This window comes from Cynocephalus volans, chromosome 8 (genome assembly GCF_027409185.1).
Source record: "Cynocephalus volans isolate mCynVol1 chromosome 8, mCynVol1.pri, whole genome shotgun sequence".
NCBI classification, from domain to species: domain Eukaryota; kingdom Metazoa; phylum Chordata; class Mammalia; order Dermoptera; family Cynocephalidae; genus Cynocephalus; species Cynocephalus volans.
The window spans coordinates 39,496,222-39,512,692 of NC_084467.1; the positions used below are offsets into that span (position 1 = coordinate 39,496,222).

Genomic DNA, 16,471 nt, shown 5'->3' on the forward strand with positions numbered 1-16,471 from the left:
ACCAGCTCAAGAAAGGGAAACCATGTGAACTAAGGCTAAAAGATGAGCCACAGAGATTTCCAAGAGGCTTTCTCCGTCTGGATCTTCCTTTCTAAAAGGGGTTTTCAAGTGGGACCGAAGGCTTAAATTATTAACGGCCTCGAAGGTGCATTTAAGTCCCCAGGAGATAACACTGGCCAGGAATATATCTACCTATCTATATAATACATTTATCTTAATAGGGAGAAAGGAAGTAAATCCTTTAAACAGAAGATGAAGGGGGAAAAAGGCCTACCCTTTTATTTTTGCACAGCGGCTCCTCCCGCAAGGCTGGCCGCGCACCCCGCCACCGCCTGCCCCGCGGGAACGCGAACACAGCTCTCTCAGAGGTGGCCTGCAGGGTCCCGGCTGTGTCGCCGTCGCGGCCACCTGGCCAAGGGGTGGGCGGAGACATGCGCGCTGCGGCCGACACCCCGCAGATCGTTTAGGCAACGTGCACTTGCGCTCACGAGAGCCGGGCCAGAGAGGCGAACGCCCGACCACGCAGCCCGGACCAAGCACGGAACGCTCAGAGCGCTGCTCCGCGCCGGGGCCTCCCTGGACATCCCGGTGGGCACGGCCGCGCGCGCTGCCTGGTCTCCGGCCACGGTGCACGCCGAGAGGGGCCAGGCTGAACTGCGGACGGCCCCAGATGCGCCACTCGCGCCCCGGCCTCCACTCAGGCACCTCCAGTCTCCTAAGCCTGGAACCCCGCAGCCTTTTGCCTAACTTTTTACTCCTCCCGATCTCGGGTTTACCTGGGTAAGCCTCCAGTAAGGCTTCCTGGACCGTCGCAGGGCTGGGGGAGCTGTGCCTCTTCTGTGCTCCCACAACACGCCACATGACACGCCGCGGCCTCCAGGCTCCCCCATCCCTCTGCCTGGGCACCAGCATTTCTCGTGCTCACTTTTCTACCTCCAGCACCTATCCCGTGCCCGGCACACAGGAGCAACTGAAAACATTTCTTGAGTGCAATGTGTGATGTTCACATCAGGATAATTAGTATACTCATCATTACACAATGAAATCGATTTTTGCGGCCCTTTACCAATTCCTCCGTTGCCCCCCCCCCACCGGGCTTCTCACCCCCCCCCCCCCCCCCGCCGCAACCCCAGTTCTGTTCTCTTCTCTTAAAAAGTTCAACATATTGTTGTGATTGTTCCAATTTAAAAAAAATAAAAATAAAAACATAAAAACATTTCTTGAAAATAGTATAATGATCATTTAAAAATGCAATAATAACTATGAGCTACTCTTTGCTGAGTACTCATGTCTGGCACTGTACTACAGTGCTTTACACTAATCACTTAATCCTCACAGCAACCCCATGAAGTTGACAAATGAGGAAACTGAGGCAGATACAGGTTATGTAACTAAGCACAGGTTATTTACACTCGTAATAAGGGCACTGATTCTGGGCACTGAAGGAGTACTGGACCATCCTGAGCCAATGCCTGGAGGCTTTCCATTGGCGGGGACTCCTGAGCTAAGTCTGCACCATGATGTGTAAGTTTATTCAAAGACTGATTTTTGGATCTAAAAGTAGAACCAGGCCAGGATATTCCTCTGAATAAAGGAGATGGGGTGGGATCGTTAATGCAGAAAACACAAGTTCATCAGTTAAGAGCAAGTGAGAAGTAAATTTTAAGGCTTCCTGCTCTTCCTGACCCAATGGGAACAAAGGGAGAATCCCAAGAATAAAAGGTTTCTGGGTCTCAGCGCTCAGGGCAGGGGAATCTGTGTACTGCCTGCAGGGGAGGGGGATGGTGGGCAAGAAACCACCTCGCCTAAACCAGTCGGGAGGAACACAGGATCCACCAGCAGGTGCAAATGCAGAGACTACACATGTCCTAAGGCCCCAGGCCGTTCCTCAGCAGTAGCCCCAGGACCCTGACTTTTATGGGCCTAGTCTGATGATCTCCTGGCTCTTTTTGGGGTAGCCAGGCACTTAGTGTGGCCCAAGTACTACTTACCCACCAGTCTTTTCAAAACATAGTGCTAAAAGCCAATCACATCTTTGCATTTAAACTCAAATTACATGGTCAGGTGGCATCAGCCCACAGGAGACAGTCCAATCTGGTGAACATGGATAAAAGTCTTTCTATAAAGTGGCATTTGTTTGAAGAGCCCCTGGGCTCTTTTAACATAGACAGCCCTCAGAGGCCCTGCCCAATTCAGAGGAGTAAGTGTTAGCCAGACAGTAAAAACTGGGATGGCACTCTCAGGTAGAGGGAATAGCACAGGCAAACATGTGGAGGCCTGACCAAGGACTGTAGGCAAGAGGGAGGGAGGGAGGAACCGTACAACTCTGCATCACTGCAGCCCCAAAGCCAAGACAGCAAGTGAAGGATAAAATAAAGCATTTTAAAATGAAAATGAGTGAAGGGATGGAGTGAGCCTGGAAGGGCTCATGTGAACTCTGGGTAGTGAAGAGGAGAATAAAAGAGGCCAAGGCACAGATGAAGAAGAGAAAACAACAAACTTTCTCAGGTTGGAGCACGACAGATCCAACAAGGACCTGTGGGTGTTACAAAGTCCTGACCAAGCGAGCCAGCAACAGTCCTGACAGTACTGAATGTGTCTCAGGTAGAAGGTCTAAGAGGTTTCTGTGAATACAGATGCCAAGATATAGTCCCTTTTTAGTATCCAGAGCTGCCAACACCCAACCACAGAATACACCACAAAGCCCCAACTTCAGAATTGGGCCACATTCAGCCTAATTTTGTAATCAATTGTGAGCACATTTTGAGCTAGGTTTGAATCAGGAAATAAAAGATAGTCTAAGTAATAATTATAAAGTAGAATATATAAGTGCTGAAAGAATGTCATAAAATGCCATAAAGAATTCCATAAAGGGAAAAAATATATGTGGCTGGGTCATTAAGGAAAGCTTTGCACCAAGTCTTTCAAAGCAGATCAGACCTGGAGCATTCAAGAAAGACTTCCTGGAGGAGGTGTAGCTTTGAGCTGAGCCTTGAAGATCTCAGGATTCAGAAGTAAAAGAGAAAAGGAGGAAATTCCTTGAAAGGGAGGCGGGCCTAGCACAAGCAACAGCGTTTCCAAACTTGGAGCAACCGTTTTGTGTTCCAGCGGATATACTGCACACGTTTAAAAGCCTGCGGATCCTGGAGTTGCTGCTGGGCGAGACAGCTTGGCAGCCACTGAGCAGAACTGAAGGCTGGGCCACCGGCTGCCTGTGGATTAAGTGGGCGGACAGAGAGCCAGTGATGGGAGATAAAAGGGAGTGAAGTGGATAATACTTAGAAGCAAACTTGAGGGGAAAAGAACGTCAGCAGCCCGGCTGGCAGGCTGCAGCGCTCGCCGCATTCTTCAGTTTCCTCCCTAGAAAAGCTGCATTACCAGGAGACCTCTTCCTGGCTCTGAGAGATGTCCAAATGGGAACTATTAACAAAGGCATGCTCCCATTTTTATCTCCATCAGAAAGTGCTTTGCTGGTCAGGCTTTCTCTCCTTGGCCTGGGATTGGAGGGCGGGTTGGGGGAAGGAGATCAGACAATGTGTTTGCGGATGGGGCTTCTTGGAATTCTTGAGAACTGGCCTCTTCCAACTCTAAAATTTTAGAAGTCTGTGTCTATGAGCTGAAAATTCTTCAAAGCTAAGAGGCTAGGATTTCATGACATGAAGATTCTTTGAATCCAAAAATGTCTCTAAGTCTAATGTTCTAAGATTTCACTATTCTTAGATTCTTTGAGCCTCGGAGTTTAGACTTATGGTCGAGATTCTCTGAGCCTGGAAGTCTTCTCTCATGAACTTCTGATTCTAAGGCTAGACAATTTCATGACATCTTGGTCACCTCTGGCTTTAGAGCTTCACTGTCCTTTGACTGAGGTGCCTAAGCCATCCTGTGCTCCTGCTTCTGAGTTTGTTTTTCCTCCTACATTCAGAGAATATGTTCAATGTTAAGGTCTGAATTAACCGGGTCATAGGGAGGGGACGGACAGAGCCTGCTGTGCCAGCAGGGGCTCTTCACAAACAGCCATCTGGACACAGACAGGATCCGAGTATACACACACCTAGGAATCCATGCTAGGGGGTCACTTCCATACCTTGCGCCAGACATTTGCTGATCAACTCTCAACCAGAGGGTTCAGTGTAAAGACACATGCTTGGGGTAGGCCGTGGAAGCACAGGGTGAAGGTGGGGCCAGAAGAAGCCTGTTTCCTTCCCAGTCTAGGTTCTGGACTTACACGGGACAGACTAGGCCAGCCTCTTTAATGTTTAATCCAACACTGACTGAGGTGCTCTCACTCTGTGATGACTTCCAGGGAGCTGAGGGCTCATCATGGTCTGAGGTCCTCTGGGTGGCCCAATTGCCTTGGGGGAGGTGTTTGTTCCCTTCACTCTGAGGAAGGCACATGGATCTGACAGGAGGCTATAAGGTAGGGTCTAATGCTGTGAACTTGAGGACTGCCACACAGGCTGAGAGAGGGCCAGAAGATTTAAGAATGGCTGTTCTTGCAGGACAGGAAGTTAGAGAATGGTTCTGAAAAACTGGAGCATATTACAGGAAGAGAAAGGAAGAACAAGGTCTCCATATGAAACATGAGAACCAGAACACAAGAGAGACTGATATTCAGGTGCTCAGTGCCTCAGTTTCCACAGCTGTAAAACATGACGAATAATGGCTACCTCTCAGGGTAGAAAGCAATGTGCATTCTCAGGTAATGAACATTCTGTCGGCAAAAATTATGCCCCTCCCAGGTCTCTGTTCCCAGGTCCTGCACTGGCACAACATAATAACATGCGCTGGTTGAATGAGTGGGGAGACAAGTGAGGGAGAGAAGCCATCATGAAGGACAGGATGCAAGACTGGGCAGGTGGCCAGCAGACTATGCCGTGACAAGTCGGGGCTCTCTCTGCTCTGTAGACTGGCGGCAGGCTCACCCCCCAGAGCCAACAGGCTTTCAGACAAGGAGGCATCAGCAGCAGCCCTCCAAAGGCAAGCCTGCCAGCTCCTCCCAACTACTGATAACTCAGGCTCAAAACCTCAGGGTAGGGTGGCCCAGGCCCTCCAAGATATGGAGGCCAAACATGAGCATCATAGAAGTCAGAGCTGGGCCTACACTGGAAATTGTCTAGCCCAATGCTCTCGTGGGACAGAGGGGACAACTCAAGCCCAGAGAGGAAAGAGGATTAGCCCAGTCACAGGCAAGGTAGTAATGGAGTCAGGATTAGAGTCTGCTTTGAATGTGAATTACCCATGCTATAATCTGAATGTGTGCATTCCTCCAAAATTCATATGTTGGAACCAAACCCCAAGGTGATGACATTAAGAGGTGGGGCCTTTGGGAGGTGATTATGTCACGAGGGTACAGCCCTCATAAATGGGATTAGAGCCCTTATAAAAGAGGCCTGAGGGAACTTGTTTGCCATTTCTGCCATGTGAGGACACATGGAAGGCGCCATATAAGAGGAACAGGTCCTCACCAGACATTGAATCTGCTGTCACCTTGATCTTGGACTTCCCTGCCTCCAGAACTATGAACAATAAATTTCTGTTGTTTATAAATTGCTCAGCATAAGGTAGTTTGTCATAGCAGCACCAACTGACTAAGATAACCCACATGATGATTTTGACATTTTGTGTCTTCGTAGGAAGGCATGGAGCTACTGAAGTTCAAGAAAGGGGATCTTCACTATGGCTTATGTAATCTTTCTTCATACATTTCATTCACTTAATAGTGCTAGATGGTGGAAGGGAATTAGGAATGGGCATATCATGGTTTCTGACCATTTGGTCATTCATTCATTCATTCTTCAAATACAGTCATCCCTTGGTTTCAAGACCTCCCACAGATACCAAAATCTGCGGATGCTCAAATCCCTGATATAATGGCATAGTATTTGCATATAACCTGTGCACATACTCTCATATACTTTAAATCATCTTTAGAGTACTTATAATACCTGATACAGTTTAAATACTATGTAAATAGTTGTTATACTGTATTACACAGAGAATAATGACAAGAAAAAAGTCTGTACACTATCAGTACAAATGCAACTTTTAAAAATATTTTTGATCCGTGGTTGGTTGAATCCACAGATGTGGAACCTATGGATACAGAGAGCTGACTATATTTGTAGGGCACTTGCTAATACCTGCTTGGCCCCCAGGGCATAGATACAGAAGCTCTGACTATAAACCAAGGAGACTTTCTTTATTTGACTGTGCAGGCTTAGCCTGTATTAGGGGAACCTTCTTCACAGTGGTCCCCTGGAAAGCTGGGGATGCATTCCAGGGAGGCAGCTGGTGCCCAGAATGTATGTGGGAACTCCTCTTTTAGAATCACCTTCAGATCCAATTTATAAGCCAGGGAGAAAATCAGTTTCAGCACTTTTCAATTATCTCTCTCTTTGTCTATTTTACTTTTTTTAAAGAAAGAAATGATGATCTCCCCCATTGCAGCATACATACATACACACACACACACACACACACACACACACACACTCCACCAGATAATGCCATCTGACTATTAAAAACAAAAATCAGTTCATCTCTCAGATGCCTGAAAAGCATGGGCTTTGGCAATGGACACACCTGAGTTTGAATCCTGAGTCCATGTGGCCTTTCTGTGTAATCATACCCAAATGATTAACCTTTTCAAGTCTCAATTTATTGTCTTTAAAAGAGATATGATAATAAACCTTGTAGTATCTCTGTGAGGATTAGAGATAATGTCCTTTCAAGGTCGACTGCAGCATCCCGTATAGAGACAAAGCTCAGCAAATGATTTTGTGGTTTTTAACTCCCCAGTGAGGAGCTTTCAGAGTTTTGCAAACCTTATACACCTTTGGCAGGCATGCTCCAGTGTTCAGGCCCCACATACATTGGATGGTAATGCCAGCATGTCTGTTAACACACAGCAAAATACAGAACGGCAGGGTCCTTGTTGTCTTGCTATACCTTGGGGAACCATGTAATCTAGAGGTCTTCTCATCCAGTACCTCCACCGTACAGGGGGTGTGGTGGGGGAGGACTGAGGCCCCCAGAGGGAGAAGTAGTGGCAGTCAGTACCAGTCACTGGAGGTAGCAGGCAGAGCTGATAGAAATCTGTAGGTCCCAAGATTGTCATAAGATCTGGACTCAAGGCTCAGGCATTCCCCAGGCCCCCAAGGGCAGGGGCTCACCACCACCTCCTAATACTTCAGCTTTACTTTGTTCAGCAAAGGATGGACAGTGGATATGGCTGCCAGGAGAAGGACATGGCTGCTTCTCATGCAGCTTTCCTCTTCCCTTGCTCTGGAGCCGGCCTAGACTCTGCCAAGCACAAAACCAACGTTTAAGTCATTATACCCTCTCAACAACCTCCCACAGGTAATATATTCTCGTGCACAAAACCAGCTCAACTTTGAAAGGCTGGTATGGTAACTACTGCCCATTGGACAGATGGGGACACAAAGTCTAGCCCCAAATTAGATACAAGTCATTGGTTTTAGTCTCAGGGCTAGGACTGAAACCAGGACATGAGGAAAATCTTTAAAGAACCTGCCTTCACTACTCCCACTCCAGCCTCATAGCCAAAGGAAATAATTTCTCTACAAGTCTAAGTTCTCCAAGAAATAAGTTTTTCAGGCTTGAAGTCCTAAAGGGCAGACAAAAACAGAAGAAAGAACTAAAGGAAGAATTACAGGAGGATACCAAATACCTAGTTGGGAGAAAGTCTAGAGGAACAGCGTGGGGCAGGTGGCAAGAAGAACATGTGCTTCATGTAGAGTTAGGCAGACTGGTTCTGTTCCTTATTAGACATGTGACCTTGGGCAAGTCATTCACCTTCCTGGGTGCCCACCTTAGAAAGCCATAAGGTTGTTGTGAGAATTCAATGAAATGGAAAAGCACGTGGAGGCTTGGAGCCTCCTGCAGGGGGCCTAGCATGTGCAATTGATTAGAAGCATCTTATGGAATGTCAGGGCTGGAAGGGGCTTGAAAGATGACCTAATCCTGTTGTCTCATTTCACAGACAGAGAAAAAAGGGCCCAGAGAGAGGAACTGACTTGTCTAGGGTCACACAGCAAAGTCATGGTGATGCTGGGTCTAGCACCCTCAGTTTATCTTGAAATCAAAGACCAATGCCTACAATAGACCCAATCTTCTAAGCTGTGCAAGGGGAGGAGAAGCTTTTTTAGTGGTTTCTCCAATCCACGGAGCACTAAGCAAAAATATGGTACTTCTACCCTACCCCCAGAAAAAAATACATAAAAATTTTAAAAACACCAAAATTAAAACTAAAATTCCAGGCCTTAACAAAAAGGCACTCTTTTAAACCTCATTTTTCCCGCCTTCCTCTTACACTATACCCACCCCACCACCACCACCAAGTATTCTGCAGTAACAGTAATGCTGCAAGGAAAGAAAAAATAAAAATCTGATGCACTTAACAGATATTTCGGTCTAATAATGCATCACAGATGTTCATATCAAACTGTGCACGCGCACATGCAATTTTGCTGAGAAGGCTGTTGCATTTCTGACTGTGGATTTTGGGATCCCTAATGACCCCATCTGCCCAGGCTCTGGAATCTTACCTTTCCCAGTTAGCCCAAGGCTGCCCAAGGGGGTGGAGAAGAGATTTCATCACGTCCCTCCAAAATGATAACAGGACGAATTGACAAAGTCGGACACTCTAGCAGGTGGTGAAGGGTGTGTAGATTAGGGAACCAAGAGGAACCCTGTTTTCCTTTGTTTGGGACTTGCTTTCTGCAGCCCTTTCGAGAAGCTGGACCCAAGAACGATTTAAAGAGTGGGTCCGTACTGGTGATGGGGTGGGCACGTTTGTGAAACAGAGATTGGAGACTGTTTGATCTTCAAACATAGGCTTTGGAGACTGTCAGCAGGCTCCTTGCTGGCCGATGAATGGCTCTCAGGAACTTTTCCTAAAACATAACCTCTCACACTTTCCAGCAAATGTTTTCAACCTACCAAAGCCATCATTTGGTTGAACAGCAGTGTTTCCAGACTCTGAAGGAAGATAGTTTTGTTGATTTAAGAGAGAGAGATTAAAGCCAGGAGCTGTTTAACCAGAGACTTCATGTGTTCCCTTCAGCCCTTGTCGATTCCTCTGTGGTTGGGACAAAGAGGATGTTGAGAGTGACGGTGGATCGTCCACCTCCTCCCCAACCTAAAAGAGATATCGAGGCCAGACATGAGGCTTCTGCACAGAGGCCTCCCACAAACCGGCCTCCAAAATGAGATGGGCGGTGAGTGCCCAGGGGACTGACACAGATAATATCAGCTCCAGAGGCTGGCAAGGGAAAAGTCACTTCAGAGGGAGGAAGCCGCTATGCTCAGAGGATCAGCACTGGGCTAGAGAATACACAGGATTTTCCCCCGTGGAGAAGGAGTCAGGCGTAGTCAGAACCCTGCGGGGCGTGACTAACTGCCCCAATATTCCTGCCACCAGGGCCCTCTGGGTAAGGACTCCACAATTATGGGAGAGCCAGCAGGAGAACCGACAAACCCGCCTTTCATTTGGCCGGCAAATCAATCTGGCTTCTTACCTCCCTGGGGACAATATTGCATTTCCCCTGGAAAAACAAAGGCCAGAGATCTCAGAAAGGGGATCAGTTTCCACTGCTGTTTCCCTGGTCAAGCGCTTGCAACATCTTGGGAGCAGCAAGCAGGTCTGATTCCAGTGGTAGAATTTCTGGCTGGGCCAATTTATGGGGCTGTCTCTTTAACGAGGAGCACGTCTTGGGGCCACTCTTCATTCAGGGAATCCCAAGACCGGTCTTGGGTCCTCCTTGCACAAGCCACCAGCCCTGACTCAGATGACAGCCTGGTTCTCAAGGCACAGATGTGAACTCATTGTTCCCAGGGCCTCAGAGCTGAGTTTGGGGCCACTGAGTTGCGAGTGACCTCTGCCCATGGAGACTGGGCTTTTAGTGACATTTTGCTGGATCAGGTCCCTGGCAGCCAGAGACTTTAAACCTCTTAAGTCCCTTTCTTATCCCTGCCCCCACTCCTGAGGTTCAAAAATCAGAACACACTTCTCTGAAATTATTAACCCCAAAACTCTCTTTGCTGACTTTCTCCAGCCTTAGGGAGGCGGTCCGAGGGTCACCTAGAGCCTTGCAAAGGAAAAGCCTGGCAGTGCTTAACCTCAACAGCAAACCAGTGGCTATAGCGATGCCAGCTGCCACAGCACCTCCCTGTCAGGCCGGTCCCAGGAGCCATGTCTTCCTCTGTGCTTTCTCCATACATACACACTGCTTCAGGTACGTCACACAACAGCCTCAAGACAGCCTTCTGTGCTCCAGACACCAGGGCCTAGGGAAGGCCTGATGCAAACTAGCAACTCCCTCTTTTTGTTTCTGATCACACTGATGCTCCCAGGGCAATTCTTTCTGCTCAGGCAAGCACGGCAGGTAACGGCCACTGAAACGCAAGCAAACACCCAAACTCTTACCACAAATTCTGGCACAGACTGGTTTCCCCTCTTCCCACCAAAACAGCCAGAGTACTGCCCCGCAGCCTGAATGCACTTCTCCCCTTGGGGAAAGGAGACAGGGCTGTCTGCCGGCAGGAGGAGGAAGCAGACCAGAGGAGGGGGCCGAGGCTCCCTGGGGCTGCTGGCTGTGGGCCAGGGCCCTGCGTGCCTACCTGGGAGAAGTTGAGCCCGTTGAGCGGATGGCACTGCTCCTCCACGCGTTCCACAGCCCCTGTGCTCTTCTTCATCTTCTCGGCTTGCTGGGCCAAGTAGAGGTCGAGCACGGGCACACCGCGGGAGCGCACGTCGGTCTCCGTGAGCGAGTTCACCATGAGCATCACCCACACGGGCCTCTTGCGCTCCCAGTTGCCCGCGATGGCGTTGAACAGGTAATCGGCGTAGAGCCCCTTGCCGCGCTGAGCCGGTGTCATCCATGACGGCATCATCAGCTTCACGTAGTCCAGGTGGCGCTTCAGGCGCCAGTAGAGCTCACGCGGCAGCACGTCCTGCAGGTTCTCCCCGTGCGGCAGCAGCTGGCAGCTGGCCAACGCCGAGATGGTATAGGGGTCTGTCAGGTCCAGCTCGAAGTAGACGCGGGCGCTGGCCTGGAAGGCCGCCTTGGAGTTATCTGGGATGAAGTCCCAGACGCGGGTGTAGGGGACATGAATGGTGCCAAACAGGTAGGCTGGGGGGTCGCGCCGAATAGTCCACAGGAAGGAGTTCAGGTCCCTCTGCTGCAGGGGGAGAGGAGAGGCAAGGTAGTGAGGCTGAAGGCAACAGAGTGGAGCCAGGGGTGGTACAGAGGGGTGGCAGGAGTTGCAGAGGGGTGAGGAGGCGATGAGGGGTGGGGGTGGGGATAGGAAAGCAGAGATAGGGCAGTGGTAAACGGCAAGGCTTTGGAAGCTGAAAGACCCATTCAAGCCTGGGTTTACTCTGTCTTAGATATGTGATCTTGAGTGAATCATTTCACTTCCCACAGACTCAGTTTCCACATCTGTAAAATGGGGATGACAGCAGTTACCTCAGGGGTTGTTGGGAGGATTAAAAGACACAATATATGTATGTCAAACTCTCGGAGCAGTACCAGGCACAGAGGAAGTCTGCAACGATGGGAAGCTCTCATTACAATCAGCTTTTCCTGTGAGTGCCAAGGTCTGCCACAGCACCTGAGAGTATTCATGCTTGACCAAGCCAAACCTTCACCAGGGGTGTTTCATGTGGAGGGTGGGGAGAAGGGGACCAAGAGTCCTGTTCTGGCAAGAAGGGAGGAAGTCATATAACTTTTAAATCCAACCATTAGAAGATACATGCCAAGAGCACTTTGAAAGTAGAATGTCTATTAAAAATAGCACACCTATTTAAACAGCTACTTCCCATTCATCAGGATGACTACACTTTTCTTTTCGGAGGGCAGGTCTAGCATGTCAGCTACTTTGCTCGACCAGCTGAGACCTTAGATGACAAAGTGCTTTAAAGCCTTGCAAGGCCAAGTCAAGTCTCAGCCTCTGGTTTGGGAAGGAGAGGATTCCATAGTATTAGTCCCAGAAATGCACATTCCAGGCTTCTCCCTTCAAAATGTATCCCTGGTCTCCGACCCCAATTCTCTGACATTTTCTATGACCTAAGTTTCGCTGTGTGTGTGTGTACGTGTAGGGGCGAAGAGGGGCACACAGACAGGGGTCAGTTCTTCCAATCAGATTAGGGCCAGGGGGGTATGCAGAGTGAGAAGGGGATTATCATTTCTCTCCAGCAAAGCCATTTTCCATCCAGAAAAATCCCTGGAGTGCCAACTGACTATTTGCAAGCTTTAGATCAACTCATACCATTTTTCTGCCTGATTCTGGCACAAATGAAAAGTATGTGTTGGGCTGGGTAGGTGTGGGAAACAGTACCTCATTTTACTAACAACCCAAAGTTGTAAATCCCAGCATAGTGGAGATAGACTGAGCAGCCCAGCCAGTCAACAAGCTCCCTGTTTCTGCACAAGGGAGGCTGCTGGAGGTGCACCTTGCCCAAGGTCAACTAATACTCTGCTAACAGTACAGCACAAGAGGACCCAACAACACCGTTTCTGCTCTCCAGGTCTCCAATTCAGGGTTATTATCGATGCGTTAATTTATACTTAGAGGGAAGAATACTGAGGAAAATCAGGGGATTCCTTGTATTGGAAGGAAAATTAGAAGAACCAGTAATTACTCGATCCCTAAGAAAATATTAGCCCAGCATGTCCTGGCATTTCCTTTTCCACTCCTCTGGAATCTTCCCCCTTTTCACGAACTAGGGGTCCTTGGGAGAGTAGGTGCTGGGACTTGAGCTGCGGAGAGAGAGAAGTGGGAACCAGCACTAGGGAGAAAGTTTGCCTTAGGTCAGAGTGGGAGGGCGGGAGGGCGAGGGAAGCCTGGGAGGGGGCCGAGTGCGTGAATGAGGGAGCGAAAGTGGTGGATGGAAGTCGGAGAGGAGAAGGGCCAAGCACGGTAGAAAGACAGTCAGAAGTGGGCAGGGAGACCAGAAGGCTAAAGACAAGATAAAAGTCAGAAAGAAGAGAATCAGAGAGGGGCACGCGAGAGGAAACGTCCAGGCAGGACCGAAAGTCAAGCGGAGAGCCGGGAGCGTCAGCGTGCGGAGAAGGGACCGGAGACAGGGAGCGCCCGTCTCGCTCCCGGCTCGGAGCCGGAGCCAGGGCGGGCAGAAGCGAGGGCAGCGCCCGAGGCCGTGCCCGGCGGACGGAGGTGGAGCGGGTGGGCTGAGGCGGGTGCGGAAGGCAGGACCCAAACCATCGTCCCCACAGGCTGGAGTGCCCGGGCGGGCGGGAGAGTGGCCGGGCAGGCGCTCGCTCACCGATCCGGGCGGCCGGCACTGTCCTCCGTCCGGGGGCTGCGGGCGGGCGCGGGCGGTGGCGAGGAGGGCGGCGAGCAGCAGCCCCGCCAGGGCGGCGCGCATCCTGCCGGGGCCCGCGGGGCGCGGGGGACCCTCCTGGGCGGCGCCCCGTCAGCGGGGCGGGGAGCCCCCAGCTGGGCACGGAGCTTCCTTTGGAGCGTGGGGCTCCAGTCGCAGGATGCTTGGAGCCCTCTGGGGCGTGGCTGGATGTCCCTGCCGGACCTGGGGGTCCCTCAGGGGCGGGGCTCCGTCTGTAGGAAGAGGGGGACCCTCTGGGGCGGGGCCCCTCGCCAGGGCAGGCAGCCCCGTGGGCCGAGCCCCGGTGTTCTGAGAGCGCGCAGGGTCCCGGGGCGCGCGGGGGTCCCGGAGCTGCGTCGGGATCCAGGGGCGCGCGGAATTCCTGGGTCAGTACGGAGATACCGGGGTGCGCGGGGGTCCCGGGCTTATGCTAGGCACCCGGGGCGCGCAAGGGTCCCAGGGGTGCGCGGCGCTCCAGGGGGCGCGCAGTGGGACAAGTGCGGCGCACGGCGCGGCGGGGGCGGGGTAGGGTCTGGGGCGCCCGGCTGCCCCCGAGTCCGGCTCAGAGGGGCGGCGGGCGGCCGCGCGGCCGCTGCCCGGGCTCCGCCATGCTGCTCCACGGCCGGGAGGGAGGAAGAGAGGAGGGCGGGAGAGCGGCGCGGAGCCGGGCCGGGCGGGGGGCTGGGGCCGCCGGGGCGGGGGGAGGGGAGGACCCGGCGTTGGGGGCGGGGGGCCGGGGCCGCGCCGGGCCGGGCCGGGCCGCAGGGAGTCGGGACGAGCTCCGCTCCCGGGCGCGGCGAGGCGGGGTCTGATGGGCATGGCAGGCGATCGCTCGCTCCCCGCTCGCTCCCTCGCTCGCTCCCTCACACTCGCGCGGAGGGAGGCGAAGCCTGCAGCGGCCACTTCCCAACTTTCCAAACTTCCCAGCGCAACTTTTTCCTCTCCTCCCCTGCCCGCGCCTCCGCCTCCCGCACCCCTCCCCTTCCCCTCGCCAGCTCCACACCGGGCCGTAGCTTCCGCGCGCGGCCGCCAGAGGGAGCCCGGGCCGAGGCCCCGCTCTGCCAACCTCCGCTGGCTCAGGGTGGACGCGGACTGGGCGGCAGCGACAAATTCGGGGACGTGGACCAGCCTCGCCCAACGCATCTGCCCCGCGAGTCCTGGCAGAAGTGAACAGCGAGAGGGGCAGGAGTTGTGGAGGCACTCCTAGACCGGCTGGGAAAGCAGCAATCACGCGAAATCCAGCGAAGCTGATACTTACGACCTTATATCATGCCACCGTACCTAACACTGGCGTGCGCTTAGTAGCTACTCTGCAGACACCAGCTGAAATAAAATAAAGAAAGAAAAGAAACAGTCCAGAAAACAATCAAGCTCAAAATTCCGTGGAACTTTTTATTTAGGCAAATTTTCCCATCTATTTTCTTGGGCCCATGCAGGATACTTGTGCCTAGCTCTGGAAGAGTAAGGATTCATATCCCAGTTTCTTAGATCATAGGAATTAAAAGAGGTCTTGAAACTAACCTCTTTTTGTTTCTGAGAGGCAAGTGAGACTTAGAGAAGGCAAGGGGCTAGATCCCAACTTCCGAACCATTTCTAGCAAATGGGAAAACTGAGTCATAGGTACCACTGCTTAGTTCTGTTAAACGAGAGTTCACTGACTCTTCCTATCCTGGTAACACATGCTGAGAAATTAATTAGACGATGTTGTCAGGAGCCCACAGCCTAGAGAGGGAGACAGGCAGGGAGAGATATGCCTCTACAGATGGTGAGTGCCAGGAAGGACAGAAGCACAAGGAAATGGGAGCAGAGAAGAAGTGCTCCTAACTCGGCCCAGAGGCCCATGGAAGACCCCTGGGAGGAGGGCCTGAAAGATAAGTCAGAGGTAGCTGAGTGAAGGAGGTGCACAGGTCTTCCAGATGGAAGAAGAGCAGGTGCCAAGGGGTAGAGGTGCAAGAGCCAGGTGCCTGCAGGGGACTGCAAGCAGTTAGGAATGTATGGAGCAAAAGCAAGTGGCAGAAGCTGAAGTTGTGTCTTCTCACTGGGCTTGGGTGTCTGTTCTTTGTATGTCCTAGGTGATGGGAAGTCACTGCAAGATTTGAAGTTGAGGGTCGCTGGAGCAGATCTGTGCTTGTAGGGGGCATGGATTGGAGGGGACAAGTTGAAGGGAGGGGGCCTGGTGGGGAGACAGGCCGTGAGTGGGGAGCCAGGGCGCCAGCCCAGGTCTCCTGACTCCCAGCCCAGTTCTCTCCCCACTGCTCCCACTGATGCCTCCAGGCACCAGATTGAGCACCTGGGGAATGACCATGGTAGAAGGTTGAGTGAGGAAGACCATCTGGGGTGGAGGGGCAGAAAGGCTCACCAGAGCACAAAATTTGGGCCATTGAGAGGAACACAAGAAGGAAAGGAAGGGGACACCAGAAACTGGCAGGAACACATGACTTTTTGTAGGTCAAAAAATAATGAATGTTGGCCTTTTCATATCGTTCAACCTACTAGGTATCCACAGCACCCTCAGCCTCCAGCCGCACACACACCTGATGACAGACACTGAGCAGGCCAGCGCACCCAGATGGCACACGGGCACAGGGTAGCTCTATGTTTCCCATACACCAAGCTCCGAGAGCTACAGCTATGACAAAAGAGAAGTCCTTTAAAGAGCTTCCACTCCCTGAGGCTCGAAAACTCCCAACAAAGGCACCACTCCTCTGGATAAAAATGAGGGGAAGTGAGAATTTAATTGCACTGGAGGGGGGATCCTGGTGTTCACTGAAGAATTAGAAGACACAGCCAGATAGTGGATGAGCAAGAGCCTGATCGAGTTAAAAGCGATGGTGCAGGTGAATATGTGGTTGTGATTTTTTAAATCTTCCCCGCCTGTGTTTCAAATAAAAGTTCCTTGGTATCTTTTTCCCCAAAATTGTAAAACTTTTGTTGGCTAATTGTCATGAGTGCCAGCCGTGACCTCCTCTTCCATGGCCCCACACAATGGCTGGGACCAGGGGCAGAACAATTGGCTTCTCAGCGCCTCTCTTTCTCCAGCCAGTTTCCTGTGCTCTTTACTGTTTTTCTATGAGTCAATATGTGCAACATGTTTTAGAACCTTTGCAA

The 16,471-nt window shown here is 51.5% G+C and overlaps 1 protein-coding gene across 1 annotated transcript in view; it reads right to left on the reverse strand.

Annotated features, from left to right (window-relative positions):
* Positions 1 to 13,408, reverse strand: part of TRABD2B (TraB domain containing 2B) — a 217,514-nt gene extending 204,106 nt beyond the window's left edge. Inside the window, exons 1-2 of the mRNA XM_063107137.1 lie at positions 13,307 to 13,408; positions 10,642 to 11,202 (exon numbers count right to left, since the gene is read on the reverse strand). Coding sequence (XP_062963207.1) covers positions 10,642 to 11,202; positions 13,307 to 13,408 — 663 coding nt within the window. The remainder of the gene's footprint in view (positions 1 to 10,641; positions 11,203 to 13,306) is intronic.
* Positions 13,409 to 16,471: the final 3,063 nt, after the last annotated feature.